The sequence below is a fragment of the Aethalodelphis obliquidens genome, unplaced genomic scaffold (genome assembly GCF_003676395.1).
Source record: "Aethalodelphis obliquidens isolate GAN/ISIS:26980383/991018 unplaced genomic scaffold, ASM367639v1 scaffold9, whole genome shotgun sequence".
NCBI lineage: Eukaryota > Metazoa > Chordata > Mammalia > Artiodactyla > Delphinidae > Aethalodelphis > Aethalodelphis obliquidens.
In genome coordinates, this window is record NW_020837953.1 from 22,380,584 (window position 1) to 22,402,400 (window position 21,817).

General features: G+C 52.7%; 2 protein-coding genes across 4 annotated transcripts in view; both read left to right on the forward strand.

Annotated features, from left to right (window-relative positions):
- The first annotated feature begins 5,399 nt into the window (after positions 1-5,399).
- Positions 5,400-12,901, forward strand: FHL3 (four and a half LIM domains 3). 3 transcript variants are annotated; one of them, XM_027109030.1, is made up of 6 exons: positions 5,400-5,589; positions 10,233-10,406; positions 10,495-10,669; positions 11,531-11,700; positions 11,822-12,008; positions 12,139-12,901. In XM_027109030.1, exons 2-6 carry the CDS (start codon positions 10,251-10,253, stop codon positions 12,291-12,293), a joined length of 843 nt encoding a protein of 280 aa, XP_026964831.1. In that variant the 5' UTR covers positions 5,400-5,589; positions 10,233-10,250; the 3' UTR covers positions 12,294-12,901. The 3 variants fall into 3 exon arrangements, with proteins under 3 accessions (XP_026964831.1, XP_026964832.1, XP_026964830.1); XM_027109031.1 differs by having other exon boundaries at positions 5,480-5,500; XM_027109029.1 differs by lacking the exon at positions 5,400-5,589 and adding an exon at positions 7,057-8,504.
- A 3,904-nt stretch (positions 12,902-16,805) lies between these two features.
- SF3A3 (splicing factor 3a subunit 3) overlaps positions 16,806-21,817 on the forward strand; it is a 29,417-nt gene continuing 24,405 nt past the window's right edge. Inside the window, exons 1-4 of the mRNA XM_027109033.1 lie at positions 16,806-17,075; positions 17,357-17,404; positions 18,707-18,759; positions 18,865-18,970. Coding sequence (XP_026964834.1) covers positions 16,980-17,075; positions 17,357-17,404; positions 18,707-18,759; positions 18,865-18,970 — 303 coding nt within the window. The 5' untranslated portion in view covers positions 16,806-16,979. The remainder of the gene's footprint in view (positions 17,076-17,356; positions 17,405-18,706; positions 18,760-18,864; positions 18,971-21,817) is intronic.

The following is a 21,817-nucleotide window of genomic DNA, read 5'->3' on the forward strand; positions in this document are numbered from 1 at the left end:
TTAGAACCGCCCCCTTCCTTTCTGCAGCCTATCCAGCGCCTGCTTTTCCGGAAATACGTCATCTAGCAAAAGGCGTCCACCCCAGGCTGCTTCTGGGAAGTGTAGTTCTCTAGGTCTAGCCTCGTGACTCTACAACAGCCAGTTCTTATTCGCCAGAGCCTGTCCACGTGTACGGTGAGTTCGCCTTCGTGATCCGCTCCGTTGGCACCTGGGAGCATCGTGGCTGGCACTGTCCTTGGGGTGAGCTGGGCCTGGAGTGTGCGCATGTGCAGTCGACTACAGCTCTGCTCCGTTTGCCGTGTTTATGCGGTGTATTTGTATACACTGCTAGGTATAAGATAGGTAACTACTTTAGAACTGACTGTATAGCACAGGAAACTCTACTCAACGCTCTGTGGTGACCTAAATGGGAAGGAAATTCAAAAAAGAAGGGATATATGTATATGTATAGCTAATTCACCTTGCTGTATAGCAGAAACTAACACAATATTGTAAAACAACTGTACTCCAATTTAAAATAATAATAATTTTTTAACATCTTTATTGGAGTATAATTGCTTTACAATGGTGTGTTAGTTTCTGCTTTATAACAAAGTGAATCAGTTATACATATACATATGTTCCCATATCTCTTCCCTCTTGCGTCTCCCTCCCTCCCATCCTCCCTATCCCACCCCTCCAGGCGGTCACAAAGCACCGAGCCGATATCCCTGTGCCATGCAAAAGCTAGGGGCCCTGTGAATTTTCTAGTGTACCGGAAAGAGCACTCTATAGAGAGACAAGCATCCTTAAAACCATGTCTGGCTCTGCCATGTACTGGCTGTGTGACTTTTGACAGGTCGCTTTGATACCGACCAGTGTTCCTGGCTTTCCCCAATCAATAGAAATTGACTAGAGGCCAGGTAAGAAATTCAGGCAAGGCTTTATTGGGGCCCCTGCAGGTGCAGCAGGGAGCAAAAACAGGTAACAGGTTCCCTTGCTTGCTCCCGGAACTGTGGGCGTGGCAAGCTCGTTCCTTATATGGGGTGAGGGTTGGGGTGTGTCCAGGGGTCAAGCCAGAGGGGTGGCTTAGGTGTGTTCTGCCCACGCCTTTGTGGTGTTGAGTGCAGGGGGCATGCGCAGTACCCTGCTTTTGCTTCCAACACCCGTTTTTTTGCTCCTGACTCTTCAGAAGTGGCAGTTGGGATTTTTTTGGTCTTTTTGTATCTTTTGGTCCAGAATTTGCCCCAATCGCACATGCACGCAGTTACTTGGCTTTAATGAGCATCATTTCTCTCATCCATAAAACAAGGATAATAACAGCACGCACTGCTCTCCTCATAGGGCCGTCAAGGGGCTCATAGTTGAACAGAGGAGTTATATCATGGCATTAGTTGTAAAGTTCTAAGTCCCTCACACCCTCAAGATGTGGCTGACAGAATGAGTGTCAGAGGCAGTACAATGTAATGATTAGAACCATAAACCATGGAGGTGTGTTTGATCCTAACTGTTACCAGCCAAGACAAAGTTAGCTTCACAGAACCTTAGTCTCCCATGTGTAAAATGGAGGTAATAATACTATACCTACAGGATTGTTGTGAGGATTAAATGAAATAATATGTTTAAAGTCCTTAATACTGTGTTCACACATCTGCAAGTTCACTATCAATTAGAGCTATTATTGTGATTATTAGTATTACTAAACCTACCTGTAAGGATTGAGAAAGGGTTGAGCACAGCAGAACATTCCAGAGGCATTTGGCTTCTTTTCCACCACGTGAAGCTAAACTTCAGCAAGTTCTGTAACTGCACCCATTTCTCATGACAGTGCTCATCTCTCCAGCTGAAGACCTCTGGAGAAATCCTCTCCTCAGTCCCTAGAGGTGTGAGTCCAGTAGGCCAGTGGGCGTGTAAAAGCTGAAAGTAGCTGAGATCTGCTATGTGAAAAGTTTTTTCCTGCCCCTGAGTCCGAGCCTTGCCCAACTAAGGCCACATGCATTAGCAAAATTCCGTCTTATTTGTTACTTAACCATTGAAAGACAAGGCCCTTCATGATCTGGCCCATGCCCACATTTCCAGCCTCATCTCAATTAAGAAGCCCAGCCATCAGACTAGGTGGCAGCCCTAGTCGCTCCTGCCACTTCCCCTGAAGAAGGCGTTGAGTGGCAGGGATACCCAGGAGAAGGCAGCTCTGCACATTGGAAGTGGGGGTGGGCCTTCAAGTCAGCCCCAGATTTGAATTGCACATCCACCACCTATCAGCTTGTGATTTAGGGCCACCTTGTCAAACTCTCTGAGCCCCGGGTACTACTCTGTAAAATAGTGATAGTAATAATAACCATCTCATGTGGCTTTTGTAAGAAATGAAGTAATGACTGCCACTTGGCATGGTGCCCTGCGTGTAGTTGGCATTTAAGCACAGATTAATCCTCCCTCTACTCTTCCTCCCCCACACTCTGTAGCAGTCACTCATTTTACCTTCTGCACCCACAGACCCATTGCCAGGCTTGGGGTCACTAGGCAAGTGTTTCTGGGCAATCTGAAAGCGGGTGTCTGCTCAGCTAGGAGGCCTGCACGGGCTGTAGGCAGCCCAATGGGTAAGAGTGAGCAATACACCAGAGAAAGAGGGGAGTTTTCTCACTGGGGGGAGGAGAGCTTGTGGTTACAAGCATCAGAGAGTGATTCAGCACCCAGAGGAAACCATGAGAGTCTTGCCACTCATCAGTCACCCAGGGCCTCCTTTTGTAAATCCTTCCAAGGTGAGAGAACAGCTTGGAGACCCTGAACAAGATAAGGAAGCGGAGTGGGGGGGGGGCCTCCAGGGTGAGGGAAGAGACAACCAGATCCCACTCACCCAAGGCCAGTCAGCCAGCGCTCAGGCTCTGCTTCCAGCCCCGGTCAGACACACCTGTTCCCTGAGAGAGGGGGGAGGACTGATGGGAAACAGGAACAGGGAGTCCATGAGCCTGATCCCTAGACCTGCCTGGGGCACGTCCACGTGGGTCAACGGAAATTAGAGCACGCAGGGAAATGCGAGCCTACTGGGGAGCTGGAAATGGGGAGGGGAAAGGATACAGCCCCTGCCCTACACCAGTCTCCCTCTCTCAGGCTGGGCCAAGTCAAAAGTCTCCTAACTTTTCTGGGCCTCCAGACTCCAAGTCCAAGAAGCAGAATCTTAACACTTGACCAGGAAAGAGAGTGTTGGAGTGGAGGGAGTATCCCACATGTTGAATACCTACTGTGTGCTTTCATCCAGTCCTCGCAAGAATGCTGTGACACAGGGAGTCCCCCCCTCTGAACAGATGACGGACTGAGGCTTCAAGAGGTTAAGTGACTACAGAGGCGATAGAGCCTAATGATTAAGCTCTTTTTTTGGCATAAGGTGCTTTGACATTTGACTGTCTGGATTTGAATCCAGGCTTTTCTATTGTTAGCTGTGTCATCCTTGGCAGGTTACTTACTCTCTCTGTGCCTCCATGTTCTCATCCTTAAATCAAGGATAAAAATACATATTTCACAAAGTTGTTGGAAATCAAGTGCATTAATATATGTAAAGTGCTTAGGCAGGGACTGGTGCAAAGTAAGAACTCAGGAAATATTGGCTCTGATTCAGGCAGCTCATCGGAGATTCAAGCCGTGAGTAAAACCAGAGACCCCAAATCACTTTGCTGTACAGCAGAATTAACACAACATTGTAAATCAACTGTACTTCAGTTAAAAAAAAAAAAAACCCCCCCCCCCCCAACCCTACCTTTGATCCAGCACCTTCCTTACTCACTCATAACTCCTCCCTTTCTGAAGGATGCTCACCTTTGCCCTCCCCTCACCCCAGAGCAAACCCCTTCTTGCCATCTCCTCCAGCCAGGCAGTCTTCCCTGCACTCCCCTGGGCTAGGAGTCTCCTACGCCTGCAAGGCAAATTCCAGAGCAAGGCCCACCCATGGGCTGGCTGTGCCCTCCCTGGGCTCCAGCTAGCATGTGCCTGTGGTCCAATCTGGGGTGTGGGAGTCCAAATGGAAGCAGTGTCCATCATTCATTCATTCATCAGATATTTATTACGTGCCAGACATTGGAGTAGGTACTGAGAATGCAGTGGTGAACCAGAAGTCCGCAGTCCCTGCCCTCATGACACTTAACCGTTTAGGCATCAGGAACAACAATAATAAGGAATTAGTTAATTTTGAAAGGAAACCTGACCTCAAGTGTGACTTGGGACCCAGAAAGGTAGGCGTGTGATTCAGAAGTGGGAGAGGAGGGTACTCAGCAGCCCCAGCCTGGGAGGGAATGAGTCTCTGCTCTGAGAGCTGGGCTGGACCCAGCCTGTGGGATGGGAGAGCCTCTGTGGGCACCTGAATCTCTACTCTAGACTCTGAGGAGGTTATTTCCAGGGTTGGTTTGCTGTCTCTTGTTTTGCTAACAGAACAGCAGAGCCTCCTCCTCCCTCCCCCACCCTTCCAGATCGAGGCTATTTATTCCTAGTGACAAGCCTGAGGATCCCAGGGGCGGTGGCCTCAAGGACCTGGAGGGGCCTTGTGTCCCTGGCAGACGCCAATCCTCCCGCCCGGGCAGGGCACAGGGAGGAAGCCAGAAGATTGGAAACTGTAGAGGTCGGGGAGGACTTCCCTCCACCGCCCCTGCAGCGCCCCATCCTTGCACACTCCTCACACCCCTTCCTGAGAAGCTCAAAAATCATGGGGCCAAGGATTAGGGTCTCCCCTAGGCCTCAAAGGTCAAAACTGTTCCTGGGCACTGTGGAGACCAAGGGAGGATTTCTCTGTCCCACGATGCAGCTGGAGGTGAGGAGGTGGTTACTTCTGTCTTCACCACTCAGGGTTGTGGAATGATGCCCTTTGAAGGTCAAGGCCCTATAGAAGGGGTCCTTAGACTTCACTCCTTGTTTCCAGAGAACACCTTCGTTCCCACTGACAGGGCCGCGACAGCAGGGTCAAAACCACCCCCTCCAACAGGCTGGAATAAGTCCTCTTTTACAAATTTGGGCAGAGTGTGATCCCTGGGGGTAAACTGCGAGGGGGAGGGGACACGAAAAGGGCATGAGGACCCTCTGGGTCCCCAAATGGACCTTGGTCGGCTGCCTCCTGTATCCCTTGCCTGAGACTGAATACAGCTAGCCGCTGGGGACTGGGGTGGGGGGAGGTAAGGAGAGTGGGGAAAGAGAGGGAGGACAGCAAAAGCTGCAGGGAGGGGACAGGGGCGGGGTCCTGGCCGCCCACGAAGGTTGGTAGAGCCAGGTTAGGCCCGGCGGGCCCAGGGGGCTGGGGCAGGCTCCAGCCTTAAAGGGAGGTGGGGGCGGGGTCTGGCCCCCAGCCTCCAGGACGAGGGCCGGGGGCGGGGTCCGCACCCCGCGGGCAGGGGAGGCCGGGGGCGGGGTCCGGGCGGGGCGGGCCCCCGCGCTCACTTCCTCGGGGAGGGCTTGGGGCCGCGCTCCCGCTCGCCCACACAGTCCGTGCGCCGCCGGCAGCCTCGCCGGCAGCTAGCTCGGTCCCGCTCGGCCCGGCCCGCAGGTAGGAGGCGCCGAGGGACGCGGCCCCGGCTGCCCGCCACCCCCCGCCCCACGCGAGCGCCGCGCCCCGCTCTCGCCGCCTGCCTCGAGGTGAGCTCCCCGGCGAGCCCGGCTCCCCATCCCGGCTCCCGGCCCCCGCCCTCTGGCGGGAAAGGAGAGGCGGCCAGCCGGGGGTTAAGGGCAGCCGCGGCCCCCGCCCCCTGTCCCCGCCTGGGTCCGGTCGCGGGCACAGGGAACACGCTAGGAGGCGGTGGCGCGCGGGCGCCGAGCCCCGGGGGTCGCCCCCGGAACCGTACCGCTCCGGGCGCTGCAACGCCAGTTAGGTGGGGCAGGGGGCCAAGTTTGAAGTGGAAAAGCGAGAGTCGAGAGAGACCGGGAGGGTTCGAGAAACCGGCTTCCAGAACGCCCGGTGGAGCAAGAGACCGAGACAAGACAGGAGCGGCGAGCTTAGACAAGGAGGCTGCGGAGATACCCGAAACAGGGACAGAGACTTGGGCGTAGAGTCACCGGGAGGCAGACCCGAGGCGTAGGGTCCGACCCAGGTTTTGTGGAGCGGAGCATTTTAGGAAGAAGCATGCAGTGACCCCAGACGTGCTGTCAGCCCTCTCCAGGGCCTTGGAGGGTTCTGGGCAAATGAGGAGCCCCGAAGCTTAAGCTTCGTTAACCTTGTGGTAAACCAGCCTCTGAGAGGCCTAGAAAGACATCCAGAGACTGGAGACAGACACACTCAGGCATACAGAGATGCTAAGAGATAGAGAAGGGCGGTGGGTAGGGACCAAGACATTCCACCCTTTAGAGACCCTTGAGATGCCAAGACTTGGGCAGACAGTGGTAGAAATCCACAGAGGCTGCCGTGGGGAGATAACCAGTCAGAGACACAGAGACACGGAAACATACAGACAGCTGCTGAAGTGTACAGACACAGACGTGCTGAGTGGAGCAGAGCTAGACGCCAAGAGACAGATGTCATGGAGGGGCAGTGACAGTTTTCAAGACAGACCCCGCGGGACTCAGGCCTGAAAGATTGGGAAGGGAGGATGTGGGGAAACAGAAACACTGGGCCAACTGAGCCCCTGTGAGGCAGAGGACCTGAGACATGAGACAGTAAGACTCGAAGGAGCCCTACGCACTCTCCGAGACAGCCCCAGCTTATTTTTAAACTCAAATCTTGGACGCGCTGCTTCAGCCCTGGGGGACCCGGGGTGAATGAACTGTTCCTCTTCTGTCCCCAGAGCAGCTGCTGGATCCTGCTTCCCACCCCCTTCTCCCAAACTGCTCTGACTCCCAGGCCCCATGGCGGGGGCGGGGAAGAGAGTGGAGAGTTTGGGGTGGATGCCTAGTAGCAGGGGTGAGGGTGGGGGGAGTTTGATTTCTCCCCTCAAGTCCCCTGTCAACTCCTGGAAGCTGGGGGAGGGGTCTGTTCTGATCCTGAGTCACAGCTGTGGGACCTGGACAGGGTCCTCCTGGACAGTGAGGGGTGGAGGGGGGCGAAGGGGTTGAGCGGTTGGCATGGGTACTTGGAAAGACTTCTGGGTGTCTTCCAGTCACAGGGCTGGCAGCTGGGGAGAAGAGCCAGGCTCTTGTACTAGTGATATCATCCAGTATCTCCTGTCCCGCTGCTCTTAAACACTGACCACCCCGTCCACCACCATTTCTAGGGAAACAGGAAAGGGCTCCAGGCTGGGAGGCAAGGGACCTGAGCTCTCTGATACCTGAGTGACTTTGGGCATGCCCCTGCCCTGTCCCTGGCCTCTGTGCTCAGCTGTAAAATGAGGATGATACCCTATCCCGCCTGCCCTTTGTGCGATCTGATAGATGGTGGGTGGGTGGGAAAGCGCTTTATGAGAGGCAAAGCAGCATGCAGGTGTGTACACCTGTGTACCTGTGTTGGGGGTTTCAGAGTTATGCTCACTGGAGTCAGACTGGCCCCACTGGTCTCAGTGAGCCCCACGGCCTGGGCCTCTTCAGCTCCCCCAGCAGAAGTAGGGGGTTCCCTTTTTGTTCTCTCCCTGGGCCCCCGCTGAGAATGTCAAGGTCAAGTCCCAGGCCAGCCCCCTGACCCAGGCCTGGCTGAGAAACTGTTGACTGACCCCCATATGAGTGAGGGGCTAATAATAAAACACTAAGAGCTACCATTTACTGACTACTTAGTATCTCCCAGGTGCTTTCCAAGTATCATCACATTTAAGCCTGGCAACAACCCTAGGAGGTAGGAGGTAGTAGTAGATGGGGAAGCAGGCTCAGGGAGCTTAAGTGACTTGCCCAAGATCACCCAGGTTTATATTTCACAGCTCAAGCCTCTACACAGCACAGGCCACGACCATTATCCAGCCATTTTGAGCTGCAGGAGGTTCACGGGGAGGGGTCAGATGTGTGTGTGGGTCAGGTGTAGGCAGGTGTGTGTGTTGGGGGCAGCGGCCGAGAGCCATCTGGCAGATTGAGCGCTCTCCCCCCGACCCCCCTACCAGCCGTGAAGGAATACAGGACTGGCTCCCTTTAGTCCCCCAGTCCTGCCAGGGAAAGGGGGAGGGGGGAGGGGCAGACAAAAGGCAGAGACAGGTGGGCCTTGATAGTGCCCTTCACTCTGTCCTCACCAGAGCCCAGCTGGATAGACTAGGGGATTCTGGGAAAGAAACAGAAGCCACGCCCATACCCTATTTAGGGTGCCCCTGTCTCAGAGTGGTGACTGCCTCCCAGTAGGCAGGCCTAGGGCTAGTCTGGACCTGGGAAGATGACAGAGCTGTTGGGGGCCAAGCCAGGAAGGAAGGAAGGGCCCAGGTCACTCATGGATGGATGCATGGCCACACTCCACCTGTGTGGCCCCCGCTGCCCGGTGGCTCACAGCCCAGGCAACCCTCAGATGTTGCGCCAGAGGAAACCCAGGCCTGAATGGCGAGGAGCGGACTGAGGTGGAGGGATACCCTCCACCCTCCAGCATAGCCCCCAGCCCAGAAGTCCCGGCTCTGAAGACCCCGACTCCTGGCGGCCTCATGCCCTGGCCTGGGGTATGAACTGAGTGTCCTCCCATCGTACAGAAGGGCAGCTGTGGGTTCATGAGCCACCCCTTCGGAAGAGCCAGGCCCCCAGGCTTGGGGCGTCTGCTGGCGCCTGGAGTCTGAACTCCAAACCAGAGCCACGCTTGTTGGCTAGAATTTCCTGCGGGGGGGGGGGGGGGCTGAGAAAAGGAGGGCTTCGCCTTCAGCGTGAGCCAGGCCAGGCTCTGGGGACTGCCAGTTACTGGGGTCTAATGTGGAGGAGTGTGTTGGTGGGTTCCTTTGTACTCCTGGGGCCCATCTGCAGCTGTGAGAACATCCCCTTCCTAGGGTCCAAGTGGTTCCTCTCCACCCACCCCGGGATCCCAGTCCTCAGAGAGCAGGCTTCATGATGGAGGAGACTGGGGGTGGGGAGCTCTGAATTTGGGGCTAGAGACTGGAATCAGGGGCAGCAGAAGGGACTGGGGACCCCACTTCCTCACCCTCCCTACTCCCCAAGCTCCTGCTGCAGAGGCAGCTGTGTGGATGACCTCATCCCACAAACATGCTTTGTTCCTGAGAAAATGGAAAGTGTCTGAGGTTTGGTGGGGGGCTGGGTGTCTGCAGCAACAGCGCTCAGGGCTCCCCCTTTCCTGACTGCCCACCGTAGGGAGGCCTGATTGGAGAGGAAATGTCTTCGGTGGCCCCACTCTCTCACCCTTCACTCCCCGGCCCCAAACCCTTCAAAAAGCTGGGGAGAGGCTGTCTCTCCCAGAGGCAGGGAGAGGGAAATAATGACCCAGGGGATGGAAAGATTCTGGGGCTTTGCCAGTCGCTGCCAGGAGTGATGACCGGCAGGAGACAGCAGGAGGCACACTGCATAACCTCCAGTTCCCCTCTCCGTCCCCAAGCATCTCATTTCCCTTTTTTCCTCCCCTGTTGGCTGGCAAAACCTGACATCTGGCCATCTGTGCTGCCACAGCTGCTGCAGGTGTTGCAGGCCAAGGCTGCCCAGGCTGGTGTGACCAGAGACCCAGCGGGAGATGGAGGGGGTGAGGGCAGAGGGTCCAGCTGGGGAAGCTTGGCTGTGTCCAGCCTGCAGGATTTCCTTCCTGCTTAAACCTAGGCTGAGCCTCTGAAGTCCTTGTTGCTGGATTCTCCTGGGAGGGGAGGCCCAATGTGATTTCTCCCATCAGCCTCCTCCACCTCCACCATTCACTGGCCCAGCATCCTTCTTACATTCCGCTGTTTCCTGGCTGGGGTTTGGGGCGTGGAGTGCAAACAGCCCCATTCTCATCCCTAAGCTCCCCACTCCAGAGCTCTGGGTATACCCCTAGGGTCCCTTCCTGGGAGTCAGGAGAGGGTGAGAGTGCTGTTCATATGGGACAGGGTGGGGTGGCTCCGTGTCCTTGCTCTTACCCCCTTGGGGACAGTAGGGACAGTGGAGGCTAAGCTCAGGCTAAATGCAGGGACAGGAAATGAGTCATTGACCCAGGAAAAGCCCCCTCCCCCCAGTTCTGCCAGGGCCAAGATAAGAAAAGAACTTCTGCTTCCTGGTTTTTTCCTGACCCCCTCTCATCCCCAACGTTAAATACAGAAATAAACATGCAGGACTCTTTGTGTTCCCAGAAACACCCATTCCCCATCACCACCTGCTCTGACCTGGCATTTCCTATGCCTAGTTCTTGCTTTTTTTAAGACGCAGTGGGCTAAGCCACAGCCCCTCTGGGTGACCCCTGCCCCACCTTGTGTCCCTAACAGGGCTCACTCACAGCCACCATGAGCGAGGCCTTTGACTGTGCAAAATGCAGCGAGTCCCTGTACGGGCGCAAATACATCCAGACGGACAACGGACCCTACTGTGTGCCCTGCTATGACAACACCTTCGCCAACACGTGCGCCGAGTGCCAGCAGCTTATCGGGCACGACTCGAGGGTAAGGACTGGACCACACAGGGCAGGGAGTGGGTGGAGGCTGGCAGGAGGGGGCGAAGGTGCCAGTGCCCCTGCTGTGCTCCACACAGGAGCTGTTCTACGAAGACCGCCACTTCCACGAGGGTTGCTTCCGCTGCTGCCGCTGCCAGCGCTCCCTGGCCGACGAGCCCTTCACCTGCCAGGACAGCGAGCTGCTCTGTAACGACTGCTACTGCAGTGCCTTCTCCTCACAGTGCTCTGCCTGCGGGGAGACCGTCATGCCCGGTACGTTTCCGGGGGCTCCCAGGGCCTCGTTGTGCGTGGGACTGGCATGCCTGGCATCTGTGTAGGGTTCTTGTAAGGGACTGGCATGCCTGTCTGATACAACATGGAGGCTTGGTAAAGACCTGCACACGCAGCGCGTTCCTGGAAATTTACTGCGTGCAGTGTCTGTCGTGCTTATTTGCTCTTGGGAGCTCAGCACGCACAGGGACTGACAACGCATGACACACACCTGGGGGCTTAGCATGTTTGGCACACATAGGAGCTGCGAGTGTGCTGAGACTGTCAGTTTGTTGCATTGGGGCTTGGTGTGTGCAAAGACATATAAATAAAGGGCTTAACATGTATGGCAACCTGCATGGCTAATAGAATGTGAAGATTTAGAACACGTGGAGATTGGCATGACTAGGATATGCCGGGGCTTATTATGTTCTGAATCTATCGCGTCCGGGGCAGAACTCCGTGTGGGCAGGGACTTGCTTGCCTCGTATATGGAGTCTTTGTGTGTGTGCTCACACTATCACATCTGGTATATAAGCGCTTAGCATATACTGAGTCATCGTGCCTGTGACCTGGAGGCCTGGCGTATGCTGAGATCGTCATATTCTGGTACATGTGGGGACTTCACCTATGCCAAACCCTCAGGTCTAGTTTATGGGGGCCTAGCATGTGCTTAGCCAGCATATCCAGTGTTGGGGGGAGGTGGTTAGCATGTGCAATAGGTGCGGTGGGGATCCTGCTGCAAATGCACGGACACCACCCTGTAGCCTGTGGGAGCAGCGGGGACCCTCCTCGGGGGGTGGCAGAGGGTGGCACTCAGGAGCTCGGGACTCAGCCTCTGAGTGGGACCCCTGTTCCCCACAGGATCCCGGAAGCTGGAGTACGGAGGCCAGACGTGGCATGAGCACTGCTTCCTGTGCAGCAGCTGTGAGCAGCCGCTGGGCTCCCGTTCCTTTGTGCCCGACAAGGGTGCTCACTACTGCGTGCCCTGCTATGAGAACAAGTTTGCTCCTCGCTGCGCCCGCTGCAGCAAGGTGGGGGCTGGGCCGGCGGGGCGGGGGTGCCGAGCTCCACTGCACACGGGGGTGGGGTGAGCAAGGCTCTGTCGTGGGGTCGGAATCCCCACTCCCCCTGCTGACAGACGCCGCCCCACAGACACTGACGCAGGGTGGCGTGACATACCGTGACCAGCCCTGGCATCGGGAATGCCTGGTCTGCACCGGCTGCCAGACGCCCCTGGCAGGGCAGCAGTTCACCTCCCGAGATGACGATCCCTACTGTGTGGCCTGTTTTGGAGAACTCTTTGCACCCAAGTGCAGCAGCTGCAAGCGCCCCATCACAGGTGGGACAAAGGGTCAGAGGACAGAGTGGGTAGAGTGTAGGCAAGGGAATGGGACCTGGTACTGGGTGAGGCCGAGGGACAGGACCGCCCACCCTCCAGATCACAGAGCTAACCTCCAGCCTCCCTCCAGGACTCGGTGAAGGCAAGTATGTGTCCTTTGAAGACCGCCACTGGCACCACAGCTGCTTCTCCTGCGCCCGATGCTCCACCTCCCTGGTGGGCCAGGGCTTCGTGCCGGACGGAGACCAAGTGCTGTGCCAGGGCTGCAGCCAGGCGGGGCCCTGAGCCAGGGCTCCTGGGCCCAGGCCCTCCCAAACCAGGGCTCCAGGACTAAGGCTCCTTTTCCAAACCACCTCTGGGACCCAGCCCCTCCCCAAACTGGGGCTACCCCTGGGCTCCAGGATTCAGCCTCCCCACTCCAACATCCCCAATCTGGTACTTCTTGACCCAGGGCCCCCAAACTTGGGCTCTTACGGAGCCTCCACCATTCAAATCCCCTCCCCAAGCCTGAGCGCCAGAACTCAGTCCTCTCCCTATGGTCCGGCTTCCCCTAAATCAGAGCTCTGGGACCCCAGCCCCCTTCAATCTAGACTTCTCCCCTGAAGACTTTAGGTCTCCTATGGGTGCCTGAGAAGTCCTCCAAAGTGGACTGTACTCAGACTTGACACTCCCCACCCCCATCCCACCGCTATTCCCAGGGATGGGGCTGTCTGGGCAGCACATCAGGGGTTCACTGGTTAGGGGGTCCTAGGGTACAGGGTTTTGCCCAGCCCTTGCTGTCGAGTGTTTTCTCGTTTCATTTCATTTCAGCTCCATTCTGCCCAGAGATGGGCAGAGGGGTGGGTTTGGCTCACCCCCCTTTCAGATTCTGCAATAAAGCAGTATGAGGAAGCGAAGGCCTCTGTGTGTTTGTCTGGGGGTGGAGGGGCAGGGAGGATTCCTTCGCACACCACGGGACTCGGAGGCTCTTCCCGACCTCGACCTCCTCCATGCAGGGCAGAGGAGGAAGCTGCCAGGCGGGGTGGGAAATCTCTCCCGAGAAAGGGGATCCCCGCGGCCGCTACTGTCCCTCTCAGGCTTAGCTGGCTTCCCCCCTGCTGGCAAAGGGCTTTTTCCTCCGAGTGGGGAAGGGAGGGGTTTGGGGGAGGTTCCGGACAGAAGCAGGGCGGGCCGACGGCGTTGGGTTCTCCGTCGGGTACAAATCGCCCCCCTCCCTTACCATCTCTCCCCAAACCCCGCCGAGCACCGGGTGCGGATCCCCAATCTGGGCCCGGACCCTCAGCCCCCCTTCCCCCTCTTCCCGAGGATTAGCGGAGGCGGCCCGGGATCCGCTCGCGGCCGCACGTTTTTTGCCAAAAAAGGCAAGGATGCAGCTGCACGCGCCACAGGAACATCTGGATCCGATTCCCGGCATGAATGGGTCGTGGCCCCGCCTCCCCGTGATTCAAGGGCGGGGGCGGGAATGAGCGAGGGGGGCTATCCCCCAAAATGGGGAGATGGGGCGGAGCGCTGCTCCCCTCTCCCGGCGTCCGACGCCCCTGCCCCTGCTCTCTCGGCGGCCTGCGGTCTGGGCTCCGCGGTCCAGACCGTCGGAGCCCGACTCGTGCGCGCTGGCTGCGGCGCAGGCTGAGGCGCTCACGTACCGCCAGCGGCCTTCCCGGGTGGGGGCCCGCGCGCGGGGCGGGCGGACCCTCGGCGCCCTGTGGGGGAGGGGCCCTCCGGTCCGGCAGAACCGCGTGATTATATGTATCTCAAAAGAAATCCTCCCAGAAATCCTATGGGGCGGGCGTTTTTCCATTTCACGGAGGTGGAGACTCCACTCGTTAGTTCCCCAAAGTCACATAGGTAGATCGACACTGCCTCCCCGGCCCAATTCGAATCCTAAACTTTCTGAAGCCGTGGTTGACATTTTCTACAAACCTTTACGAATGCCCACCATGTGTGCTTATAATTAATGATTGTATGTCGACATTTTTTGTCTCTTTCTTCCACCAGCCTCTGAGGATTGGGCTCACGCCTGCCTTGCTCACCCCTCCACTCTCAGCTTCAGGCACTTACTACATGTTCAATAAATACCTGCTGAGGAAGAGTAGTCCAAGCATAGAAAACAGCTAGTGCAAAGGCCTGGAGGCCTGAAAAAACATATGGTGTGCTTTGGGGAAGCAGCAAGTAATTTCATTCGGGGGAAGCGCCAAGAGACTAAACGTCAGGCAGCGGCCAGGTCATGAAACGCCGAATGCCAAGTCAAACAGACCTCACCCTGCGGGTAAAGCAGCCCGTGGAAATGTTTAAGCAGGGGTGTGAGATGATCACTCCGCTGCAGCGTGAATAATGGATTGGAGGGGTAAGATGAGCAGACTGACTAGGAGGCTAGTGCAGTGGTTCAGGTGAGAGATAATGAGACAGGTGGCAGCAGGAATGGAAAAGACAGGACTTGGTGACTGGTTTGAAAGAATGGGGAAGGAGAAGGTTTTCGGGGAAGGAAGGCATCAGGTGAATGGTGCTTAGGTGGTCCACCCACCAAAGAGGAAAGGGATGTGCAAGTACAACAATGTGTCATTGATTTCAGGATAAACATCTTTCAGATTTAACATCTCAGAAACCCAGACGCAGCGTCTAATCAAGTGTGACATAGTTTAGTTGACAATTTTTGTTCTTTCTTTCTTAGTCGACCGTAAAATAATGGTGGCTTTAACATTGTCTCATATTCGATGAAATACAGTAGATCCCAAACCTTTACCCACCACCCACCCTACCCCGCAAAAGATACACGCGCTGTCTCCGCAATCCAGAAAAGAAATTTCTTACCTCTTTCCTAGAGGTGCAGGAAAAACTTCTGGGGAGGAGTTGTGTCCAGGGGTCCTCTCCCTAAGGTTGAGGTCTTGCTTAAATTTTTAGACATAAATATGACCCTCACAACACCCCATGAGCAGGCAGGACAAAAGTCATTATCTCTGTTATTTTTCAAACTTTAAAAAACAAAAAGCAATTCATGCTTATTATAGAAAAGTTAGAGAATTCCAAAAAGGAAAGGTAAATCACTAATAACTCCTTGTTTTTTTATTTTTTTGCGGTACGCGGACCTCTCACTGTTGTGGCCTCTCCCACTGCGGAGCACAGGCTCTGGACGCGCAGGCTCAGCTGCCATGGCTCAGGGGCCCAGCCACTCCTGGCGTGTGGGATCTTCCCAGACCGGGGCACGAACCCATGTCCCCTGCATCGGCAGGTGGACTCTCAACCACTGCGCCACCAGAGAAGCCCTCCTTGTTAGATTATAACCTCCTAGTTCTTTTTTGTTAAGCAGGCATGTGCATATATGTATTCTCATTTTTAGTTTTAAATGAAAAGTTTTTAAATTAAAAAAGTAATGCATGTATATGTTATGAAAAATTTTTCATGCTGTACTTTGGACATATACAAAGAAAAACGTCCCTACCATACCAGATCTTCCAGTCTGTCTCCTCATAAACAACAATGGTTTACTGTTACTTGGATATCCTTCCAGAAATAATCTCTTTGTGTATTTATTTTTATATACACTGTTGTGCCTCTAGCTTTTTTCACTCTGTGTGGCCATATTTCCATCTGAATTCATACAGATTTTTTAAACAGTTTTATAGAGGTATGAGTTACATACCATAAAATTCACCCAATTTGAGTGTACGGTTCAATTAATTTCAGCAAATTTAATAGATTTGTGCCACTATCACCACAATCCAATTTTAGAACATATCTATCACCTCCAAAAGATTTCTTGCGTCTTTTGCAGTTACTTCCGGTCTCACCTTCAGCAGCAGGCAACCGCTCATCTACTTTCTGTCTCTATAGATTTGCCATCCCAACAGACACTAATGTCGTTCTTTATGTCCGGCTTCTTTCACTTAGCATGATGTTTTCATGGTTCATCCATACTGTAACATTCCTTTATTGCTGATAACATTCCATCGTATGGATACACCACATTTGGTTTGTACATTTACCAGTTAATGGCTTTTGGGGGTTACGCCCTGTTTTTCTTGATAATGAATAATGGTGCTATGAACGTCTGAACACATGGACATACGTTTTCATTTCTCCACCTAGAAGTGGACATATAGACTTGCTTCATTTTTTTTTACATTTTTTTTTTTTTTTTTTTTTTTTTGCGGTACGTGGGCCTCTCACTGCTGTGGCCTCTCCTGTTGCGGAGCACAGGCTCCGGACACGCAGGCTCAGCGGCCATGGCTCACGGGCCCAGCCCCTCCGCGGCATGTTGGATCCTCCCGGACCGGGGCACGAACCCATGTCCCCTGCATCAGCAAGCGGACTCTCAACCACTGCGCCATCAGGAGAGCCCTCATTTTTTTTTTTTTTTATAGCTGTATAGCATTTTACTGCTTGAATGTACCATATTTTATTTAACCAGTCCCCTGCTGATAGACAATTAGGTTGTTTCCATGTATCAAAAAAGAAAAAGAGAGAGGGAAGGAGGGAAGGAGGGAAGAAGAAAAGAAACCCGCTATCATCCCGATTTTACTGACAAGGACACCGATGTCTCGAGAAGGAAAAAACGTTGTCACAGGTCACACTGAGAGCCGGAGACACAAGTTCCGGTTCCCCAGCTCTCATCCATGCTCTTCAACTACTCAGTCCAGGTCCCTACCCGCCCGGCCACGCGGCCGAGGAAGCCAGGTCAGATTCTTTACTGCCAGGCTGGTGGATTTCTGTATGCCCCCTAGAGGCACCTGTAAATCGTTCGGCATCGCGCCACACACCCCCGGCCAGCAGGGGCACTGCAGCCGTCTCCATAGCACTGACTGGGTCTCCTGCGGTGCTCACTTTTCCTCGAGTCCCCGAAGAACTTCCGGCAGCCGCGGAACTTAGGCGACGCCGGACGCGCCGCTTAGGGACGCGGGCGCGCAAGGCAGCAGGAGTTGTTTCCGGCAGCGTCGGTGTTCTAGCTTGATTTGAGGCGGCGGCGGAGGAAGGAAGATGGAGACGATTCTGGAGCAGCAGCGGCGCTATCACGAGGAGAAGGAACGGCTCATGGACGTCATGGCTAAAGAGATGCTCACTAAGAAGTCCACGGTGAGTGGGGCCTGGGCAGGGGCTACCCCTGAGGCTGGGCCCCATGCCCGGGTTCAACCTCTGAGAGTTTTCTTCGGTCCTCAGACCTGCCCCGCGCCCGCCCCTTCCCGGGGCTTCCTACCCGAGCTCTGGCCTAGGTAACCTTCCCCCGGGCCCAGCGCCCAGAGGCCTCTCTGCTTGGGCCACTAAGACCTGAGCGGATAAGCTCCGCCCTTGGGCGGCCTTTCCAACTCCAGAACTCCGACTAACGGTGTCTTGTGTCACCGTTTGCCTTTCTTCAGCTCCGGGACCAGATCAATTCTGACCACCGCACACGGGCCATGCAAGATGTGAGTGCCCCGCTGTCCACTTCTCTTTGGGTCGCGATGGGCTGGAAGAAGGGGGCAGGGGGGTCACCTGGAGCCCTGGACAAAGGTAACCGGGTTGGCCAGTCGAGGGTTTGTATGCCTGCCAAAGGGTGCTTAACCACCCTTGCTCGCGTCTGTGAATGGGGAACTCTTATTCATTCTTAATTACTTGGAAAGATGCCCCTTAGAGCATTCTGTATCCCATGGACGTGCAATGAGTAGTTACGAGGAGTCAACCATTCGGGCTTAGAAGGTACTCTCCCTTCTCCCCAAAAGGGAATGCTGTGTATTACTGTTTTCCTCCCAGAACACTGTATTGAAGCATTTGAAGTACTTTTTGCCTACCACACTGCATTTTCCTAGTAATAGTTCAATTTCTTACTTTTAGAAAAGTAATTAAAGTCAACATACTGATACGTTTTTATGTTAAAGCTAAGTGGTAGGTAAATGGAGGTTCGTTATACCATGCTCTCTACTCTTGCATGTTTGAAATCTGTTTAGAAAAGAATAAAAGACCTAATCACAGAGTTTCTAATTTTGGGGAGATAATTAATATTACAAGCCCCTAATCCCTTATCTGAATTCTCAAATCTGAAATGCTCTGAAAACAAAAGATTTTTTATTTGTTTGTTCTGGTAATTGTTTAGTGGCAAAAATCTGACTTGATCTGAACAGATGGGAGGCTTTTTATGGTCTTTATCACATTTAATAAGTAATGTGTAAGTTTCACTGCAGAACTATTAACATGTGTTCCAGATTCCACTAGGGATATTGCATGCAGTACTTTTCTGAACTTAAAAATTCCAAATTCTGAAACAAATCTGGCCCCAAAAGTTTTGGAGAAGGGACTACGTACTCATACCATCCTGAGTTCGAATCCAAAAGAAACTGTGTGATGTTTTATTTAGTCTGTGTACTCCTCAGTCAAGCCTTTTGAAGTAGTGAAAATCATCTTGGACCGCCCTTTTATCTTTGAGTGTCTTAGGTGGGAACTGCTGTTTACCAAAGGGTGACAATGGCTCTCTTTTATGACACTTCTAGGGAAAGTTAAATATAGGAACTTTCTGCCACCCCTCAAATCACATCACTTAATCTTCAAAATGACCTGTTTTAAAAAGTAACTAGGAACCAGTGCTGTCTGTTGAAGGTACCAGAAAGAACAGGAACTTTTAACACCATATCTCTTGAGGTTTCCCTGGGCTTTGACAAGAGAGCCTTTGTTGGTTGCTTGGGTCTAAGTTGTACAGATTGCTTCATCCTGATGGGTTTGTGTTTGCCTTTCAGAGGTATATGGAAGTCAGTGGGAACCTGAGGGATTTGTATGATGATAAGGATGGGTAAGTGACAGTCACAGCCAATCCAGGAATTATTGCTTTTGAGGAGCCATGGTTAAAGGACTAAGTTTGTGTTCCGTGTTCTCTGTTTTCTTTCTGAAATTGCAGGTTACGAAAGGAGGAGCTCAATGCCATTTCAGGACCCAATGAATTTGCTGAATTCTATAATAGACTCAAACAAATAAAGGAATTCCACCGGAAGCACCCAAATGAGGTATGACCTCAGAAAGTATTTTCTCCAAACCTGTCCAAAGAGCATACAAAGGAAAGGTGTAAGGAAAGTAGAGGTTGCCACTCAGGTGTCCCTTCAAAAAAGAACTCGCCAGTTAGCTGCAAGCAGCGAAGTTAGGTGACATCCTGCAACTCCAGTGCTTTCAGGATCTCCCTCAGCTTTAAGCTAAGGCCATTCTCTTCCTGGGCAGCCCCCAACCAGTGACTGAGCACAGTGTGGGTACCATGGCCTGGTTATTTCTGCCCATTGTGAGACTCTTCTAGTGAGTAATCTTTGCTCCAGAGTTCCTCATTGGGTTGGTCAAGATTTTGTCCTATCTTCATCATGGTCTGGGCTCTCCCTGCCCAATCCTCCTCTCTCCTTTTTATCTTTAATGGATAATACCCACCCAATAAACCACTTGCGCTCCTAACTCTGTCTTAAAATCTGCTACCTAGAGGATCCAACTAACACAGAAAGGCTTTACTCGCTTCCAGTGATCATTACACCTTCATGATTCAGTCCAGAGGCCTACTCTTTCATGAAAATTCCTTCCTAGTCTGCTTTACTCCCCCAATTAATCTTTCCTATCTTTATGATTCTGTCATATTTTATGACAATGAATGTCTGCCCCACTATACTGTAAAATGATAAGGAGCAGGGATTCCATCTCAGTTATTGAAGAATCCATTAAGCATCTTACACAGCTGACCAAAGGAATTCTGGGGGAAGGGGGAGCGAGGCATGGCTGTAGGAGAAGTGGAGAGAGATAGGTCAGTGATTACTCTGAGCTTTTATGACTGTGTAACTAAAAAGTTGTTCCCTTGATAGAAATAAGGAAGAAAGAGGTAACCCACTTGTAGTGGAAATGAATTTTTATGTATGTGGATATTTAGGTGATATTATATGTAGGTAGAAGTGTCCCATGAGCAGTTGAAATTAGGTGACTGGGGCTTGAGAATTACCACGTGTACTTGATGGTTGAAGCCATGGATCATAGAGTTCTGGGAGGGAGAGACAGTGTGAAGGGAGACTGTCAGCTTCTGTGTGCCTTGGGGCACACTCTTAATAAGGTACTTAGCTGAAAAGGAGCCTGGGAAGCCATCCATCACAGGTCAAATGGCAGCTCCAGGTAATGTCTTACTGAAGCTCAGCCAATGAGTTTCACAAAGGAAGTTACTGGGATCAGCTGTTGTGTTTGTTTGTTTGTTTATTTGTTTTTTTACTGCATAGGTCTTTTAAATTTATTTTTATTTATTTATTTTTGGCTGTGTTGGGTCTTCTTTGCTGTGCGTGGGGTCTCTCTAGCTGCGGCGAGTGGGGGCTACTCCTCCTTGCGGTGTGCCGGCCTCTCATTGGGGTGGCCTCTCTTGCTGCAGAGCATGGGCTCTAGGTGCGCGGGCCCCAGTAGTTGTGGCACGTGGGCTCTAGACAGTAGTCGTGGCACATGGGCTTAGCCGCTCCGCGGCATGTGGGATCTTCCCAGACCAGGGCTCGAACCCGTGTCCCCTGCATTGGCAGGCGGATTCTTAACCATTGCACCACCAGGGAAGCCCCTCAGCTGTTGTTGATTGGTAACTGCCAGGGTTGCTACTCTGTTGAAGAAGTGGGAGTGGAAATCTGGTCACAGAGGCACAAATAGATAATGAGGTTACAGTAGTGTGGAGTGTTTAGTATGCATTTGAAAGACTGGCAGAAAAAAGGAGAGGAGAAGCAGGAGGATCACAAGGAAAATAGGGAAGGCATACATACTTCAAGGAGCAGATGGAAAAATGAAGAGACTGAAAATACCAGACAGGAGAGGCTATTTATTGAAGTTAAGTGGAGGTACATGAATGGACTCACACACCTACCTATGTCTCCTCATCCCCTTTGGAAGGTAGAGTATTAAGTCTTTTGGTAACCGAGAGAGAAGGCACAAGTACCATTCTGGTGTGTTAACCTTATCCCAGCCCAGATAGGAAGGTGATGAGGAATAAATGGTTAAATAAATGATTGGAAGAATGCCTAAGATATACCAAGGGAAAAAAAAATAAGTCTAATTATGTAAGAAACAAAATAATAATCTTGCACTTGCCTGTATGTACTTGCACAAATATATATATATTTAAATACCTAGAGCAGTGGTTTCCAAATTTTGCTGTGCATTTGAATCTGGAAGTGTTTAAAAAGTACTGATACCTCCCCACCACTTCTGATTAAATTTGGTATCAAGTGTGTTAGGATTTTTTAGCACTCTCCCAGGTGATTCTAATGTGCAGCAGAGTTTGGGAATGGCTGACATTTAAAAGTCTGTTGGGTTTCCCTGGTGCCGCAGTGGTTAAGAACCACTTGCCAATGCAGGGGACATGGGTTCGAGCCCTGGTCCGGGGAGATCCCACATGCCGCGGAGCAGCTAAGCCCCTGCGCCACAACTACTGAGCGTGCGCTCTAGAGCCCGTGAGCCACAACTGCTGAAGGCTGTGAGCCACAACTACTGAAGCCCGTGTGCCACAACTACTGAAGCCCGTGCGCCTAGAGCCTGTGCTCTGCAACAAGAGAAGCCACCGCAATGAGAAGCCCGCGCACTGCAACACAGTAGCCCCCGCTCTCAGCAGCTAGAGAAAACCCACATGCAGAGCGAAGACCAAATGCAGCCAAAAATTAAATAAATGAATAAATTTATAAAAAATTTAAAAAATGAAAAAGGTCTGTTGACAGTGGTTAGCTATTCCCAGGAGAATTATTAAAGGGGAACCTTTTTTTTTTAATATTTATTAATTTGGTTGCACCAGGTGTCTTAGTTGCGTCATGTGGGCTCCTTAGTTGCGACACACAGACTCCTTAGTTGAGGCATGCGAACTCTTAGTT